Here is an 18,313-nt window from a genome sequence, read left to right as displayed (position 1 = left end):
GAGGAATGGCGTTCGGGGTCCGGAAGAGAAGCCTGCGGTCCGCACTGACAGCCCGTGCCTGGTTTTGCTTTGCCCAGTGTCCACGCTCCTGTGGTTTGGAGACGCCTCAGTGGACTCCGTGAACTTCCCTGAATCCCACGTGCTTTATTGGCCGTTTTAACCACCTTCCTCTCTGTTTGTCTAAGTCAAGGAGCCAAGCTGGCTTGGACGCCGCACGCTGGAATTCAGTTCCTCGCTGCACCTGGCGTTGGGACACACGCAGCGTGCGTTCAGCCTCACACCTGGCTCAGAAGCTGCTACTGCCCTCGGCCCAGACCCCGGCTGAGGGGAGGGGGTTCTGGAGCCGAAGCGGCCGGTGGCCGCTTTCAGGGCTCCCGTAAAGGTCTTCAGGTGCCGGGGGACTGGCCGTCCTGAGGGGTCCAAGCCTGCGAGGGGCGCGTGGAGCCCCCGCTGCTGCGGGCGCGGTCGGGGCCCGGAGAGGGATGCGGGCTTCGCCCTGGGGCTCCTGGAAGGGCCCCCACCGCACCTCCAGATGCGGGAGGGGAGGGGAGGGGACCCACCTGGGGCCGTTTGTGCAGCCTGATTGGAATCTCATGGATTCAGTCCTGGGCTTTGCACCCAGAAGTACTTGGGGTATTTTTTGTTTTTTGTTTTTACTTCTTTTTGAAGTGGGTTTTTTTTGTGTTTTTTTTTTTAGCGAGAGCATGTGAGTGAGCGGGGGAGGGGCAGAGAGAATCCCACGCAGGCTCCACCTTCACCTCGGAGCCCAGTGCAGGGCTTGATCCCATCGACCCTGGGATCGTGACCTGAGCCAAATCAAAATCAAAATCATTGGACGCTTAACCGATTGAGCCACCCAGGCACCCCTGGAAAGTTCTCCTTTTGTTAATAACGACCCTACTCCGATATTTATGTGCCGTAGAATTAAGTCACCTGTTTGAGCGTATCACTCAGTGGTTTCAAGTGCACTCCCTGGGGTTTTCACTGCTCCAGCGCGAGCCGTACGAGTACCCGCCTGTCCCTCACCCCTGACCCTCCTCCCGGCCGCTGACCGCTATCCTGCTTTCTTCTGTCTGTGGCTGTGTCCGCCTTGGAGGCTTCCTCCACGCAGAATCCTGGGACAGGTGACCACCAGCGACTGGCTTCTCTCTGAGCACCGTGTTCTCTGGGCTCATCTGTGTGGCGGCCGGTGCCAGCGCTCCGCGCCTTCTGAGGCTGGAGGGCGCTGCCCGCCATATGGATGCACCGCGTCTCGTGCATCCCTTTGTTGACGGACACGGTTTGTGAGTCGTGGCTGTCACAGAGATTGTGGCTGTGAGCAGCCGTTTGCACGTGTTTCTGGGACCACTTCTCCCGTCTCCCCAGACAGATGCACCAGAGGCACAACAGCTCGATCTGAGAGTAACCCTGACCACGTGAACGGCTGCCAGCCTGGTTTCCACAGTGGCTGTGCCGTCTTGTCCCTGCCCACGGGCAGAAGGGCCCCCCCTTCTTCCGTGCTCATCGGCACGTGTCTAGCCATCCTGGTGGGTGTGATGCGGGATCTGTTAAAAACCGGAGTTCAGCCGAGTAAACTGGAAGACCTAATTGGTTTTGTTAAATGACTCATGAATCAGGTGGCATCCCATCTGGAAAGTGGAGGGGGCTCCACTGAGCTGAAGGGAAAAAAGGGTTTTAAAGACAGAGAGAGGGAGCATTAATAAACCAAAGAAGAAAGGGATTTGCTAGCAGGGGATGCTTTGGGTTCAGGCAAGGTTGTCCGTCTGAGGGGACTGGAACGGGTCTGCCGGTCAGCTTCCCAGTAGTGACCAGGAGATTCCACGTTGACCGGCTAAAGGCTCCGCTCCAGGGTGGAAACTGCAGTCAGGTTCAGTATCAGGTCTTGCTCACTGACTTGGGGCCCTAGTGTGAGACACCCCATTTCAGGCCCGTTTCCCTTTAACAGAGCTCGTTATGGCTTGACTCAGAGCTGACTCTTCAGGTCGAGGCCACAGAGCCTCCGTCCTGGGTGAGCAGGACTCGCATCCCTTGCCCTGTTACCAGCCAGATGGTGAATAACGGAGGCTTTGCAGCTTCCGTGCCTTCGCAGCGTGAGAGCAGCGAGGGGCCGTGGGCCGAGGGGTGGGCCTATGCAGCTTACAAGTCTGCTCTTTTTGCCCCAACCACTTAAACATGCAAAAACATGCAAAAAACTGTGCTGATGCATGTGGCGGGCCAGACACGGCCACGGGCCCTCGTCTGTGGACCCCCTGCTCCTGGTCTGTGCCTCTCGGGTTCGTGTGTGGATAGGAAGCTCCTGGGGCCTTGCTGATAGCGAGTGCCGGGCCCGCCCCCAAACACTCACTGGCTGGGCCTGGGCCTGAGAATCTGTGTTCCAGACGAGCCCCCAGGGGTGTGGGTGCTGCTAATGTCAGAGGCCCCACGGGGCATAGGAAGCATGAGGTGAATCGCAGAAGGTGGGTGTGCTTTGTGGGATGGAGGCCTTGGGACATCAGGGGGTCAGGGGGTCATTCCTAGGGCTCAAGGATGGCTCAGGAGTACCAGGGGCCCCAGGACCACCCCCGGATGTGCCAGTTCCCCGGGGGCCCTCCCAGGACTCGGCACAAAGAGCTACTGAGGCCCAGGGAAAAGGCGCGGGGAGAAGCCAGGCACCAGGCGCACACTCCAGGGCCCGCGCGGGCAGGGCTCGTCCTCCATGGCGGGACGGTCCCTTAGGAGGCCGGCAGTCTGCGTGCCCACGTGCCCAGAGCAAGCACTTCAGCCGGGGTGCCTGTAGGAGCCGAAAACCCGGGTCAGAGCCTGCCCCTAATTCACGTTTGGCGCTCTGCCCCACCTTGACCTGAGGCTGCCCTTGGTGGCGTGGCGGCCTCCATCTCACGGGGCCGAGTTGGCAGGATGTGACGCGGCCTGCCGATCAGGTGCCCAGCGAGCAGCGATGGGGCCGCTCAGCCTGGAGGGGGGAATGGGCCCCCTTGAGGGGGGCCCTCCTCAACAGGGGAGGCTGGAGGGGCCACCCACCGTGACCTGGGGCGGGGGCTCCCCGGGGAGAAGGTGCGCAGCTCTGCATCCTCGCGATGCAGGTGTGCGGGCCGGCGTGCAGGGGTGGGAGGGGCCCCGCGGCCAGTGGTGGCATGGAGGCGGCGGTGTCTGCGGGGGGCTTTGAGGCAGACGGTGTCGGAGGGCCCACCGAAGCACGGCGCCGTCGAGGGCGAGGGAGCGAGCGTCCGGGCTGCAGTGGGCCGTGGGGGGGGGGGGGCTGTGTTTCACACGCGTGCTCTGGTGTTAAGGCTCCAGCCACCCTGCCCTCCCCCAGGCTACCCGCACTGGAAAGGCCAAGTGCTGAACTCAGATGAACTCCAGGAGCTGTACGAAGGCCTGAAGCTGAACAGTGTGAATAAGTATGACTACGTGCTCACGGGTGAGTGTCCGGGCAGCTGGGTGCCTCGCTCCCGCGGGGGGTGGGCATGGGGAGGGACCCCCACCCTGGGCCCTGCCTCCTTCGAGGAGGGAAGGGCTGTGCTGCCAAGAATTCGGTGGCGCCCTAGTAACGGCCGCGCCCTGCTAGCGTGACCTGGGGTGTCCTGGCCCCATGCTGCTCTCAGACAGGCCACATCGGGGTTCTGGGACCCGTGTGGGGTTGGGGGACACGCAGGGGCTCGAGAGTGAAAACACCCTGGCAACGTGCTGCATCAGTTCATTAGTCAACTTAATGGGAAAAGTATCTATTTGTATTTGTATATGTAGTTAGAAATAAACGGACTTGTTATTGACAGTGGAAATGGGGCGCCTGGGGGCTCAGTTGGTTGAGCTTCTGACTTTGGCTCAGGTCACGGTCTCACGGTTCGTGGGTTCAAGCCCCATGTCGGGCTCTGTGCTGACAGCTCGGAGCCTGGAGCTGCTTTGGATTCTGTGTCTCCCTCCCTCTCTGCTCTTCCCCTGCTTGTACTGTGTCTCTCTCAAAAATATCTAAACATTAAAAAAAACTTTTTAAAGAAAATGGGAAAGACAAAAGAAAATATTCTTTGTACACCTATCACTCACAGCTTCTTCCATTCGTTCAAAACTTGACGGGGCGCCTGGCTGGCTCAGTTGGTTGAGCATCTGACTCTTAATTTCGGCTCAGGTCTTGATCTTACAGTTGGGGGGACTGAGACCCCCATGAAGAGCTCCATGCCGAGCGTGGGATTCTCTGTCTCTGCCCCCACCTCCACTCATGTGTGTATGCACTCTTTTAACAACAACAAAAAAAATACACTAAAAAAAAAATAAAATAAAACGACGCTTTGGGAAACGCCCAGTGTCCCTCAGGGACTGTGGATGTTGTTTTTGTTTTTTGTTTTTTAAGTTTATTTATTTTGAGAGAGAGCATGCGCTTGCTCGTGGGCAAGGGAGGGGCAGAAAGAAAGAGTCAATCCCAAGCAGGCTCTCTGCTCAGTGCAGAGCCCGAGGCGGGGCTTGATCCCACGACAGCAGGATCACGGCCTGAGCTGAGCTCGGGGCTGAGACACTTAGCCCCCCGGCGCCCCTGCAGCAGGGGGCGTTGATGGTGCTTTTCCTCCCTGGGCCGCGGTCTGGGTGGGAGCCTTCCGACAAGGTGGCTGCATCTCCCTGCCACAGGTTACACGAGGGACAAGTCCTTCCTGGCCTCCGTGGTGGACATCGTGCGGGAGCTGAAGCAGCAGAACTCCAGGCTGGTGTACGGTAGGCGCCGGGTTCTGCTGCGCGCCTGCTGGGCCGCCGCCTTCTCCCGTGGGGTTGGCCGGGGGCCCGGGGACGGGGGGCTTGGCCTCCTTCCTCCTGGACGCCCCTCCTTCACGTCCCGCCTCCCCTGGTCCTGGAAGCCGCAGAGCTCTGGGCAGGGATCAGAACGGCCTCACAGTGACCCTGGCAGACGAACAGGTTATATACCTGCTGTCGTCAGCGTGCCCGTGTGGCCACCCAGAGAGGGTGGACATGGATGTCCCGGGTGGGGCCTGGCCAGGGAGGGGTCAGGGTGGGCCAGGGTGGACACCCGCCCGGAGCAGAGCTGAGGCGCACGCAAGGCCCATCTGTCCTGCCCCCCGGGGCTGCAGCGCCAGCTCTCAGGGTGTCCCGCGAGCAGAGGCCCCGCCAGGCAAGACTCATGGGACACTGTGGTCGCCCCCCCCCCCGGACTCATGCGCACGTGCAGGCCTCTGCAGGGCCACACGTGACCCTCCCTGCATCCAGGTGGGAGCCCCGGTGTCCTGCCGTGTGGGTCCCACCACTGCGAACGCTAGCGGGCTTGGGGCCCCAGCGGCCCTGGTGCGTTCTTGCTGCCTCCGCCGCGCAGACGGGGGCCTTCCCTGAGGTGCGTCTCCCAGGCATCCACGCCGGTCCCTGGCCTCCGCCGGCCTCATGGCAGGTCCCGCACGACATGTGGCTTTGCGCATGCCGCGGACCGCCACACGAAGGGAACGTGCCGGTGTGGTGGCGGGAGGGAATGGGGCCGCTGTTCCAGCCACGCTCTCGAGAAAGGCGCTAACGATGGTCAGATAGGGAGTCAAGCAGAGCAGTCAGTCTCGGACCACAGCATGGGGCGCGGGTAACCGGCGAGGGAAGGTAGAGGCCGTGCTTTCCCCGAGCGATCGGCCACACACGCGGAGTGTAACGGAGGTCAGCGGTAAGCTCTCTCCTCTTGGGAGGCGTGACTTTTGCTAACAGACGCCCTTTGTGTCCCACAGTATGCGACCCGGTGATGGGGGACAAGTGGAACGGCGAGGGCTCTATGGTTAGTGACCTCGTGCGCGCTGGTCCCGACGCGGGGCACTGACCGCCCACACGCCTGCCCTGGGGTGGACGCCAGCCTGGAAGCGGGTCGGCGGACGAGCTTTTCTGTAAAGGGCCTGAGAGCGGACGTTTGGGGACGCACGTCCCTCTTCGTCACAAAGCAGCCCCCGCTGGCTCGGTCGGTGGAGCCTGTGACTCTTGACCTTGGGGTTGTGGGTTCAAGGCTCACACGGGGTGTAGAGCTTACTTAAAAATAAAGTCTTTAAGGAAAATAAATAGCCGCAAACAGGCACGGCCTCCTTCTAATAAACTTCCCCACAGACGCTGAAGTCTGAATTTCCTGTAGTCTCCATGTGTCCCAAATGTTGCTTGTCTTTCCTTTTCCCCCGTAACCGTGTCAGAGCAGACGGGCCGTAGCTTTCTGCCCCTGACGTGCAGGGCGGGTGGTCAGTCTGCTGGTGGGAGTCCCCCCGGGGCCAGCAGGGGAGCTTGGCAGGTGGGGCACAGAGGGCACCTGGGACCCTGCCCTGGGACCCCGGTGTTGGGAGCCGTTTCTGAGCTCATAGGTTGAGAAAGAACTCCCTGTGGGGTGAAGGAGCCGGCCTCCAGCACCCCGGAGTCCCCGGGCGAGCCCGCGCAGGCCCAGCCGCAGGGCGCNCCTGTCGCCCTCTAGTACGTTCCGGAGGACCTCCTTCCAGTCTACAGAGAGAAGGTTGTGCCGGTGGCAGACATCATAACCCCCAACCAGTTCGAGGCTGAGTAAGTAATTCGAAAGCACGGAAGGTTTCAGACGCCCCCCACCCCCCTGGGGAGGGCTGTTCCAGCGCCAGTCAGACCCCCCCTCCCAAGGTCCTGCTGCAGGTGGGGGGGCTGGCCCGATGCTCTGGCNGGCGGGTGTTATTTCCCCCTGACGCCTGTGCCCGTGATGACCCCCGGCCGTCCTCCTGGGCAGCATGGGCCTTCGGGGACGGAAAGGGGAGGAGCTTAGGGCACAGGTGGGTGACACCAGCTGTTGGGGGGGGGGGTCCCACGCCACCTGACGCAGGCAGCCACCTGGAGCTCTGACACCCTCTCTGGCCACTGAGTGGGGCTGTGTCTTGCTGTCTCTTGCCGCTGTTAAATTTTACCCCCGACTGGCCCTTGGGTGCATCGCGGGGCCAGCAGACACTGAGTGGGTTCCTGTGGGGATGGGGGGCTCGCCGGAGCTCTGGGGATGATTCCAGCAGGCCCCAGAGGAGCAAGGGCTCACCTGTGCCTCGCCCGTCTTCCAGGTTACTCAGTGGCAGAAAGATCCACAGTCAAGAAGAAGCGCTAGCGGTAAGGAGACCTTCCGAGGCCTGGTGTGGGACAGGTGCAGCGCTCGTGGGGGGAGGGGAGGTGGGCCCCCCAGGTGGCCAGCACCCTGCCCAGGCCTGAGGGATGTGCTGCAAGTTGTGTCTTAGCCGCTGGGCAGGGCACCAGCAGCTTGATGCTGGCCTGGGTCGCTCGGCCCCCCGCCCACCCTGCATCAGGCAGCTGCCCTGCGTGAGCTTCCCGGGGCGTCCGTAGCAAGTGCCGCAGACAGGCGGCCGAGAACAACACAAGAATGTTCTGTCTGGTCCTGGGGCCAGAAGGCCAAGATCGGGGTGTCGGTGGGACCGTTCCCGGCCCAAAACCGAAGGGACGAAGCCGGTGCTTGCCGGCCTCCCAGCTTCTAGCCACTGCTGGCGCCCCTGGGTTTGCAGAGCCGTCGCCAGCCTCTGCTGTTTGCAGGGGGCCTCCGTGGCACACGGTGTGTCCCGCGTCCTCACCTTCTCTCACTGAGGACGCCAGGCTAGGACCCGGGCCCACGCAGCGACCTCATCCTAACTCGCTTGAATCTGCGCAGACCGTGTTTCCTCACGAGGAAACAGGAAACACTCTGAGGTTCTGGGCTTAGGGTTCCAGCATCTGTCTCGGCGCACAGTTCAGCCCACAGCGGTGGCAGCATTTAGTGAGTGCTTGCTGTGTGCCGGGTACCGTGAGTCCAGCTTGCCGAGTGCAGCACTCACACACACCCATGACCTGTGTGTGTGCTGGAGAGGCTGGCCTCCGCGGGCGCCAGGGGCAGCCTTCCAGAGGCGCGCACCACCGCCCCAGCCCACGGTCGGAGAAGCAGGGACCAGAAACCGCCAGTTGGGTTCTGCCCAACACCAGTGGGAGGGGGTGTGTGTGCACGTTTGTGGGGTGGTGTGCGTGTCTGGGCACACGTGTGCACGCGTCTGTGTGCGTGCGTACGTGAAGAGGTTTATGGGCCAGGAGTCGGTTTGCACCTTGGGGGGCTGGCTGGGCGCATCTGGAAGCCGCGGGCCTCGCCGACGGGGTGGCAGGAAGTGAGACAGGCGAGGGTTCCTCTTCAAAGCTCTTCAACTTCCCTGTGGGACTAGTCACCCGCCTGTCATTTGGCCCCAGAGGGAATCCTGGGCCACGTGCCCCAGCAGTGTCTGCACCCCGTCCGTGGCAGGGCCTCATCAGACACGTGCGCTCTTGTCATCATCCAGGAAACAAATCCGAGCGCCAGGTCTAGTCCCGGCCACACCTGGGCCCGAGGGCTGCGGGCCTCTGTTTCCCCAGTGTGCAGAGGGATGAGGGTGCCCCCCTCTCTGCTCTCAGGGTCTGGCTCCGAGCTGGCACAGCATCTGGGGACTCAGAGTCAGGTGGCGCCGGGCAGGAGAGCAGCGGGGCCGGGGTCACAGGTGACCCTCCTCTGCTGTGCGCCCGTGTGCCCCGAGGACTGTGGGAGATTCCTGGTGTGTGCCTGGGTGGTGCCCTGAGCAGGGTGGGGGCCAGGTGGGAGGCACGCCCCACGTGTGGGGCAGGGACACATCTCCCATGGCCTGCACTGGACTGTGGAGTGGAGGGCGCCTGCCTGCACGGTCACACGCCCGGCTCTGAGGCCCCTGTGCGAGGAGGGAAGGAAAAGCCACTTACAGAGAGCTTGTCCCTTGTCACACGACCCTGTGGCCTGTCTGCACCGCAGCCACAGGTCCTAGGCTGACAGGGGCTGGGGTGTAGCCACATGCTGTGGCACAGGGGAGGCTTCTCTGGGCTGGAGCCCAACTCAGGGACCCCCCTGCCCAGGACCAGACACTCAGGGCTCCCCACAGTGAGCCACGTGGGTGGGAATCCCCACAGAGGCCAGCCCCCTGCATTCCAGGGACGGGCACCCCTCTCTGGTGTAGCTGGCGCTCTCCTGAGCCCCAGCTCTGCCCGGTGGGTGTTTTATCCCCACGCGTGTATTGTGGGAGGACAGGGAGCCTCCGGCCGCCGGCCTGTCTGGACACACGGCAGGAGAGCTTCGCTGAGTGAAGGAGCGAGCAAGCGGCTTCCCCGCGACCTGGCGGTCTGATGGTGGGCGTGGGTTTACTGCCCCGGGGCCAGCTGAGAAAGGAAGGCAGTCTGGGGCCTGGTTGGCATCTTCCTCTGGAACATGGGTCCAGGACGAGTGTGGGGTCCGGCGGATGTGTGAGCAGGAGGGCATCGTGCCGGCCGGGCCTGATGGCTTGGGCGCAGGTGGCCGGGCCGCGGCCGACACAGTCCCGTGCTCCGGCAGGTGATGGACGTGCTGCACGCCATGGGCCCCGACACGGTGGTCATCACCAGCTCCGACCTGCCCTCCCCGAGGGGCAGCGACTACCTGATCGCGCTGGGGAGCCAGAGGATCCGTAAGTCCTGCACCTGCCCCCCCCCGCCCACCTTCCGCCACCGGTGCCCTGAGGCCTCCCTGGCTTTGGCTTCAGTGGGGGGGATATCAGGCCTCGCACAGCAGCAGGTGCTCGGTGTCCTGAACTCCTGTCACGCCCCAAACACTCTGAGAACAAACCTGAGAGAGGTTTCTGTGCGTCGGTGCGGGGCCCTCCCCACGGTCACCGAGCAGCCAGCCCTCCGTGCCCACGGCGCGCCAGCGGTTCCCAGAGAGCGTCTGTCTTCCAGGCTCGGGTCACGTGGACGGCCCGCCTAGAGCCCGGGGCTCAGAGCCAGGCGTCCACACCCTCTCCTCCCACAGAGCTGGGCATCCCTGTGGGGCCTCACCTGTCAGCTGTAGACTCGTGTAAACACACCTGGGTTGGTGTGTTCTCTGGGGGAATGAAATGACACAGGAGGCCGGGGTCACAGCCACTGCCCCAGAGAGCATGGAGCTCTCTTACCACTCCCTCTGTCTTCAGGAGAGTGTGCCCCGGTGCACACACCCATGCACATCCCCGTGCACACCCATCACTCCTGTGCATGTCCCTGTGCAGACCACGTATGCCCTCGTACACACACCCATGTGCCCTTGTGCATGCATGCCCGTTTACCCATGCGTGCTCTGGGCACAGCCATGCATACACCCACGTACCCCTGTGTGTGCCCATGCATCCGTGTCCATGTGCACACCCATGCACGTGCCTCCTTTGCAGTAACCTCACGGTCCCCGCGGCTGTAGGTGCCCTTGTTACTGCCCCAGGCCGGGGCGCCCTCTGCACCGTCACGCGCGCTGGTCCCTCACGCCTGGCCGGGGGCTCTGGTACCTACCCCCTCCCTGGTGACGGGGCCGCCATCGGTTCTGGCCACCGAGCCCCTCCCTGCCCCTGTGCAGGGGAGGGGCGGGGAGGAGAGCGGGCCAGTTCCCAGCCTGAGGGGCTGGCGTCTGCTGGCCCGGGGCCCCGGGGCCCGTCAGCGGTGCTCTCCTGCAGGGAAGCCCGACGGCTCCGTGGTGACGGAGCGCATCCGCATGGAGACACACAAGGTGGACGCGGTCTTCGTGGGCACCGGCGACCTCTTCGCCGCCATGCTCCTGGCGTGGACACACAAGCACCCCAACAATCTCAAGGTGAGCAGGACACGCCCCCTCCCTGCTGCAGTCGGGGTCGATCTGGGTTCCGCAGGGGCTCAAACAGTCCACTCGTGCACCACACGCTGGAGTCGCCTGCTGGGCCCGGGCAGCCCTGAGCCACAGGAGGGCGGGGGCCCGGGGGCTTCACTGCAGCCTCAGCGGGTCCGGAACGAGGAGCGTCTCCCGCGAGAGCAGCACAGTGAAATTTGTGCTAAGATGTCATCGCCCCAGTGAGTCGAGAGACTCAGTGGTGGGGGCCCCTCGGAGGGATGAGGGGCAGGGCTGTGAAGTGAGACTGGCAGAGAAGCTCAGCTCGTGAGGCAGTCTGTGTGTCCGTCCGCATGTCCGTCCATCCCTCCCCGACCCCTGCTTTGTGTGCACACGTCTACTAAACGCGTTCATGCAGAGATAAAGCCATTCTGTGCGGCCTCTGCTGGATGAGCGGATCCCTTGCTACCGATTCTGTGAACGGGGGTGTGCGGTGGCCCCGCATGGCCTGTGGTTAAGCTCAGGAGTGACACGTACTTGGTGGCGGTCAAGGCTTGGCTGCCGTCTCTAGAACGTGCGTGGGAAGGGCAGCCGTGCAGGGCGGTTAGCGAGGGGCCACGCCGCCGTCTGCACTGGGTCCACTCAGAAGGAGCTCCAGGTCGGGATCTGGAAGTGGATGTGCCAGGGCCCTGGGGTTGGGCACAGTCCCCGTCCCCTCAGTGAGCGCGTCGGAGATGCAGGGCTGCACCAGAGCCCTGTTCCTCTTGCCTACAAGGCCCAGGGGCAAGCGCTGGGCTGTGTGTCCATGCCCGTCCCTCCCCCACCCAGGGACCAGGGGGGTCTCAGACCGTGTGTCCTTGCCTGTCCCCACACACACCCAGGGACCAGGGGGAGCCCAGAGCTGCTTCTGCAGTTGGTGGCCATGGGAGCCTCGCCAGGTACAGGGCACCTTGGCCATCGGGTGCACAGTGGACACGTTGCTGCTGGGCCGCCTGAGGCCAAACCCAGGTTCAGCACTCACTTCCCCAGCTCCTGCTAAGCCCCGAGTCCTTGACTTTGAGGTGCCGGCAAGCAACGACTTTGGCCAACTCTGGGATAGGAACGGTTTTCGATGAAGAGTCTAGTTCATCCTAGAAACACTTATTAAGCACCTACTGCATGGCAGACAGTACTGACGTGTCCTAGAGCCCAGCCCTCCCCCAGAGCACACGGCTAATCCTAGTACCCAGGCATCTGCCCAGCTCTCTGGGCTTGGTTGTTGGGGAGCGTGTGATGGTGAAGCCAGCGCCCTGGTGACTCGGGGTAAGGACGGGGTTTGGGTGCGGGGAGAATCCCGTCCAGGCCGTGGCCACACGGACCACGTGTGTGTGTCTCCCGCCCTGCAGGTGGCCTGTGAGAAGACCTTGTCGGCCATGCACCATGTTCTGCAGCGGACCATCACGTGTGCCAAAGGTACCTCCGAGCAGGGCCCTCGAGGGGAGGGGGAGGGGGAGGGGGCCGCACCTGCCAGGCACCGGGGCCGACAGCGGGGTCCCGAGGCTCCCTCCGCCTCTGCTAGCCTGCGAGCTCGTGCCCCCCGTGAGGGCCCTGGAGGTGACACAGAGGACTCGCGCGAGGGAAGGGGGCAGGAAACGGGTGGTTTCTGCTCTGTCCCTGTCCCCGACGCTCTGTCTTGTAGCCCAGGCAGGGGGAGGACTGAAGCCCAGCCCGGCGCAGCTGGAGCTGCGGATGGTCCAGAGCAAGAAGGACATCGAGAACCCGGAGATCGTGGTCCGGGCCGCGGTGCTGTGAGGGCCCACGTGCCACCCCCTAACGCACAGCGTGTCGGTGCGTCTGTCGTCCCTGTGAAAACGTAGCGTCTGCCTTAGAGCCGTGACTGAAACTTGGTATTTTTTTCCTTCGTGAGTGTCCAGCATCTACCGGTCTTAATTGTGAAAATGTGCTGGTCGTGCTTTTTAAAAATCACAAAGCAATCACAGAAATCTGTAATTCTGGGAACCCGGCTCCCCGTCCCCCAGGGCGCCAGCTCCGTGGGCCCCCGGTCCGCGGGCGCGTCCCATCCGAGCGGGCGAGGGCCGGGGAGCCCTGGGGTGTGTGCGCCCCTGAGAAAGGGTCGGGTCTTAGCCATCTGCGTCTGGGAGAATTTTGCCAAATGTGTCTGTTGTCCTGCGACCCGCTCTTCTGTTCGTGCTTGAGACGTCTTGTGTCTTGTCACCTGGCCGTGGGGGGGGGGTCGCCGGGATTGCATCACTGCAGGAACAGGGCGATGCCAGCCGGCCCAGACACGCCCTAGGGATGAGCAAGGGCTTGTGAGGCTGGAACAGCTCAGCCCGTTGTGTTCCTTCCGGAACCTTCACCTGGTCCAGGGCATGGGGGGTTAAGTCTGTGTTTGCCACCCGTGGCTGGGGGCAGATCTTGTGCCACGTGGTCGTGCAGAGGCAGGTAGAGGGCAGTGGGCACCATTGGCATATTTAACCCCACGAGGGGACCAGTTACCCTGTGCGCTCACCCCTCCCCACTCGGTCCTGCCCTCCACGCCCGCCCGAAGCCCGTGTGCACGAGGCCCCCAGAAAGACGGCTGCAGCTCCTGCCCCTCCTCCGAGGAGAGAGTGTTGGCACATCGGGGGAGGGGCAGAGGCAGAGGGCCTGGCCAGTGGCTCTCAGATGCCCTGGGCGAGGGCCGCAGCACAGGCTAGACACCAGGCCGGTCATGTGCTGCCAGGGCGACCTCTGTGGCCCCCCTTAATTTTGAGGACCCCCAGGTGTGGCTGCAAGTAGGGGTGCCCACCTCCCCGCCTGCCCTGGGGAGAACAGAAGTTCTCATCTCCCAGGAGCCCATTGCCCGGAGGGAGACAGAGTCTGCAGCGTGGGGGGAAACGAGCAGACGCCCCACAGGGACCCCCCAACCCCGTCCCACTGGCGGGTCGTCTCCTGCAACCCGCACTCCTCTGTGGCCGGAACAGTGTCCCCAGACCCACTGCCACCTCCTAGGTAGGGTGGTGGTCAGTCCGTTGCAGACTCCTCGAAACAAAGAAATACCAGCGTCCGTGCTGTCTGTCTGTCCACGTCCTGAGTGTCCAGTCTCGTGCGCTAGTGCCCGGCTGCCCATGCACGGGCTCGGTGGTTCGCGGCTCCCCACAGCGGCCGCGGGCCGGGGGTCTGTCATCCCCTGTCACATTTCCTGGTTCTGAGAACTAGCCTCCACTGCGCAGAGCCCGGCCCGGCCCTCCCTGACCCAGGAGGAAGGGGAGCCCGTGGCCGGCTGCCTCCCCAGCAGGGTGAGCGTGGGGACCAGGGCAGCACCCGTCACTGCCAAACAGAGCTGGGGAGATGGCCACACTTCTTTGTAAACACGGAGAGCAAGCACTCGGCAGGGAAGGAGCCTAAGCGGATCTCTCTGCGATGAGATGGGGGGCTCACGTGAGGGTGCGGTGCAGGGCGGAGGGGCCGGCTGTGCGCACCATGGCCTTGGGAACACTGCGAACGCTGGTCCTCTGCTCTCTGAGTTTTCTTTCAGGGGCTCAGCCTTTGTCTTACACATGATGCTTTTATCCCCCCCCCATACTGTACATAGGACGATAGTTATTCCACTGTGAACTTCCTGTCAAACCGTGAACTTTCTGGCTGGATCCTGGATGTTCTCATGTGTCTCCTCTGACTGTGAAGCCCCGACCGCTGGGGGGGAGAGGGGGACTTGAGCCCTCTGCCCCCAGCAGTGGGACCTCTGCGTCCCGAGAGCCCCTACAGGGTGCGGGGCTCCTGTAGAAACCTCGCCAGCTTCCCCCGGCAAAGCTGCGCGGGCCACGTGCTGCTGCTGAGCCCAGCGCCGTGTAGGGCTCGGTCCCCCGTCGTGGACACGCAGGCCCTGGCTTGTCTGTGCTTAGAATTTCCCATCCAGAGGTCAGCCGTGGTCACTAGCAGTGTTTTTTGTTTTTTTATTTTTTTTTTTACACAGGTTGGGTCCAAATTAGAATAAATCTTTGTCTTTACTTTCCATAGTTTAGTCACACGCAAAGTAATAATTATATATTTTAAAATGAGAAATGTATCGGTCCTAAGTCGCCTGCTTATCACCAGAGTACAGATTTCAATACAGTTTTTCAAAGCTTCTGTAGACCTTAAGAATGAATTACAAACTACTCTTTTTTTAAAGCCATTTTCGCATCCTCGCCAAGTCTTGCAGAGGTAATCGTGGTGACCTGCGTTATTTTTTAATCTACATCAGCGACGGTAAAAATGAGGCTTCGTCGTCCTGTTCTTAACCTTTGTTGGAACCAATTTTTAAAATGTCATCTAACTTTACAACGGCCTGAGCCTGGTCTGGGGTGCTTTTCGTGTCCAGAACGGGGGCTGGAGCGCCCTGCCCAGCCTTGTAGATGCAGAATCCGCCTCCTCCCCACCTTCATCATCCAGGAAGGTAGCTGTGTGTGGGATGGAAGCCCTCGCAGGCTGAGTCCTCGCCTCTGGGGAGCAGGTGGGTGGGGCCGGGCGGGGCTGGCCAGGCGGCCGGGTATGCTAGCTGTCCCCAGGCCACTCCTGACTGCCATTTCCTCCTTGCTGGACCTCACGTTCACTGCTAGTTGAAATGTACAGTAAAGGAGGTAACAGCGTTCTAGCTGTTGGACTTGCACCATGAGCACGCCCTCCCCTTACCCTTCGATGGGGCCACCTGCTCAGGGGATCGGTCTGTCTGCCTGATTCAGAGGCCCCTGTGATCACTCTGGGTTCTGCCACCAGAATAGCCAGGCTCTCTGTCTTCCTTCTCTGCCCCCCGCAGTTTGCTGGGGTCTCCTTCACGCGCGTGTCCCCATGGGACAGGGTTTCAGTAGACCCCCACGCCAGCACCTGCCTGGGCCAGGAGGCGGGGAAGAAAGTTTGAGTGGGCAGAGGGGCCAGTGTGCAGACCAGAGCGCTGAGAGTGTGGTCCTGGCTGTCTGAGTCTCTGGGCGCCACGTGGCCCCCAGACTCCACTCTGCCCCCCAGAGGGGCGTGGCCGCCAAGCTACCTGTGTTCATCCCACACCAACCAGTGCAGGTGGGCACTCAGAAGGACCCCTCTTCCTGGGAGGGCAGCTCTGGGAGCCCAGGAGATCTCCCGCTTCATTTCTGCCCTGAGGGTGCTTGAAGCACAGTGACCAAGGCCCGCACCTGTGTGTGTGTGCTGCCGTCGCTTTGTGGCACGGGCAGTCAGGTGGTCAGAGGGCCTTTGGGGGTGAAAAGTGTCAAGAACCTTGTTTATAGAGCTCCCACCAAGGTTGCAGAATCCAGCCACCCACTTCCACCCTCTGCCGGCAGAGGGCGGGCGTCGGGGCCCCACCCTGGAGCTTGCACACATCCCCACCCTGCTCTGGGGTGCTTCTGTAGTGCACAGGGCTCCGTGCTAGTGACGGCGCTGGGCCTCGGGCTCTGTGCCCTGGGCGCGTCTGCGCTGCCCCAGGGCCAAGTTCCACAATCTCGGGCTCCTAGTGCGTGTGTCTCCTGCTTTACTCCCGAAGGTGCTGATCACAGCGCGGGTCTGACAGACGCATCCTGCCTGTCTTAAGAGGTTGTGCTCGTGACCCCACCCACCACGTGTTCCTTTGCTTAAGACGGAGCTTAATGAGTTCACTTCAGTTCTGACTTCGAGGCCATTTCCGAACTTTGTACGAATGGAAAGCTCTTCCTAGAATTTTCTTTTTAGATCCTGGCGGAGTAAACAGGTGTTGTGAAAGCTTTCCCGCTGTCCCAGCCCTGTGCTCAGAGCAGGGGACTCCCGCTGACCCCCCGCTGCAGGCGAGCCCTGGGTGGGGCAGTCCCCACCCCACGCTGGGGCAAGTTTCCACCTTCTGCATCTGGAAGCCGGTTCTGGTGGGAAGAGACTCACTGTCCTGGGCCCCTGCAGGTCGCCTGGGGAGCTGGATGGCAAGGGCCCCAGCCCTTCGGTGCAGCAGAATAGGGCGACATGAGGAGGGCCCACCACTCTCTGCTCTGTGGTAGCCGGCAGTCTGGGGAGGGAGCGGGGGCGCACCCCACCCCCACGCTGTTCTGAGCTGTGGGACAGGGCCTCTGGCTTCCATCCACTGTACTTAGTTTCTGGTGCAGGACTCAGCTCCGGGCACAAGGGGGTGAGTGCCGGGGGGGAGGGGAACAGAAAGGGAGAATCGGTGGGCTGGGCAGCAGCGGGGACGGGAGCAGAAGGTGCCTTCGTGTACCCGCAAACGTGTGGGCCTGGGGTCCCGACGGGTGGCATAGATGTTCCTCCTGGGGACGGGGCGTGAATTCCTGATGTACATGTAGCCTCCGAGGTGAAGAGTGCGTGGATGGTGTTTTGGATGCTTCTGACTTTACAGCGGCATACTTTCCCATGTAGGATTTTAGTTGGGATTCCGGCCAATGATTGCAAGACTGGACCGACAGGAGGGTTGAGGTGCTGACTCAGAGCCCAGCTGGTGCTGGCCTGGGCCTTCCTGGAAATTTAACTCAGACTGTGGAGGCTGTGTGACCCCCTCAGAACGAAGCACGTTGCCCCTGGGGCCTGGCTGTGAGGGAGGGCCGGGGTCTCCAGCCCCCCTGCCCCGTGCACGTGTTGTAAAGTCCCTGCCAGCTCTGTAGCGGCTGTGTCTGTATGCTGGTCCTACTGACTTATGATTCCATAAATAAATCTTTTTCTGGCCGTGGTGTTGAAGTGCAATGGTTTTTCCCCCCGCAGGGACCCCCCAGTAATTATCTCCTGGTACCGGAAGCGCCCTGCCACCAGCCGGCCAGCCCGGAGGCGCTGACCACTGGAAAGCATGGGAGCTGAGGCCGAAAGCCTGTCTAAGGGAAAGAGCTTGCCCCAGCCACCCACGTGGCCCAGGCCCCGTCCCACCCACTGTGTTCTGCGCCCTGGGGGCTGGCCTCTAAGCTCCTCCCCGGGGCAGGGAACCCAGGAAGGCGGGCTCCCTTTCCCAGCGCCCCGCCCCCTCCGCCACCAGTCTGGGGACGCCTCATCACTGACTGATGACTGTCACTGCTCCTGCTTCTGGTGCCTGGTTTCAGTCCCTTCGCACGTGGGTGGTGACAGCCGGTCCTACAGGCCGGGCAGGTACTGTGCTCCCACCGTGACTCACCCACACCTTTGGGAGTGACTCCCCAGCGCCGGCCGGAAAGGCAGAAGGGTGAAAACACCTTGAACTCGGCCCCACTGTTGGCCCCTCCCTGACACCCCCCCCCCGTTATCTGGCCTGCAAGTCTCTTCCTGTGGACTGACCTTTGTGGCTGTAACACATCCACAAATGCAGTGGCTCAGAGCAACTCTGGACATGGGACGTGTGCAAATAGGTGGGCGGGGCCGGTTCTTCCAGAAGGCTCCAGGGAGAATCTGCCCCACCTTTCCCAGCTTCTAGAGGGTTCTGTGCTCCCAGGCCCTTCCCACCTCTTCACACCCCTGGTGTGGCCTCTTCAGTCCGACCCTGGCCCCTGCCCCCTCTTCTAAGGACCCTGGGATCACATTGGGGCCCCCAGAGGGCCTGGGATCACCTCTCCAGCTCAAGACCCTGAGCTTAATCACATCTGACGAGTCCCTTTGCCGTGTAAGGTCACAGCCACGGGTTCCGGGCCCCGGCCCAGGGATATCCTGGGGGACATTATTCAACCCACTGCCTCCAGGGATGAGGGTGGGCGTGAGGTCCAGCAAGTCCTGACACGGTCCCCTTTCCCTGTCTGACCCTGCGTGAAGTGTCCAGCAGAGGACACGCACGGCTTTGACCCTCACTCCTGGCGCAGG

The 18,313-nt window shown here is 62.3% G+C and overlaps 1 protein-coding gene across 1 annotated transcript in view; it reads left to right on the top strand.

Annotated features, from left to right (window-relative positions):
- PDXK (pyridoxal kinase) overlaps positions 1–17,221 on the top strand; it is a 25,439-nt gene extending 8,218 nt beyond the window's left edge. Inside the window, exons 5-13 of the mRNA XM_077755367.1 lie at positions 3,314–3,418; positions 4,618–4,701; positions 5,703–5,749; positions 6,422–6,507; positions 7,020–7,065; positions 9,320–9,431; positions 10,443–10,579; positions 11,956–12,022; positions 12,249–17,221. Of these exons, the coding sequence (XP_077611493.1) occupies positions 3,314–3,418; positions 4,618–4,701; positions 5,703–5,749; positions 6,422–6,507; positions 7,020–7,065; positions 9,320–9,431; positions 10,443–10,579; positions 11,956–12,022; positions 12,249–12,361 (797 nt within the window). The 3' untranslated portion in view covers positions 12,362–17,221. The remainder of the gene's footprint in view (positions 1–3,313; positions 3,419–4,617; positions 4,702–5,702; positions 5,750–6,421; positions 6,508–7,019; positions 7,066–9,319; positions 9,432–10,442; positions 10,580–11,955; positions 12,023–12,248) is intronic.
- Positions 17,222–18,313: the final 1,092 nt, after the last annotated feature.

The sequence above is a fragment of the Crocuta crocuta genome, unplaced genomic scaffold, assembly GCF_008692635.1.
Source record: "Crocuta crocuta isolate KB4526 unplaced genomic scaffold, BGI_CrCroc_1.0 scaffold675, whole genome shotgun sequence".
Lineage (NCBI taxonomy): Eukaryota > Metazoa > Chordata > Mammalia > Carnivora > Hyaenidae > Crocuta > Crocuta crocuta.
Note: the sequence above shows the minus strand (reverse complement) of the source record. Positions and strands in the feature narration are given on the sequence as shown.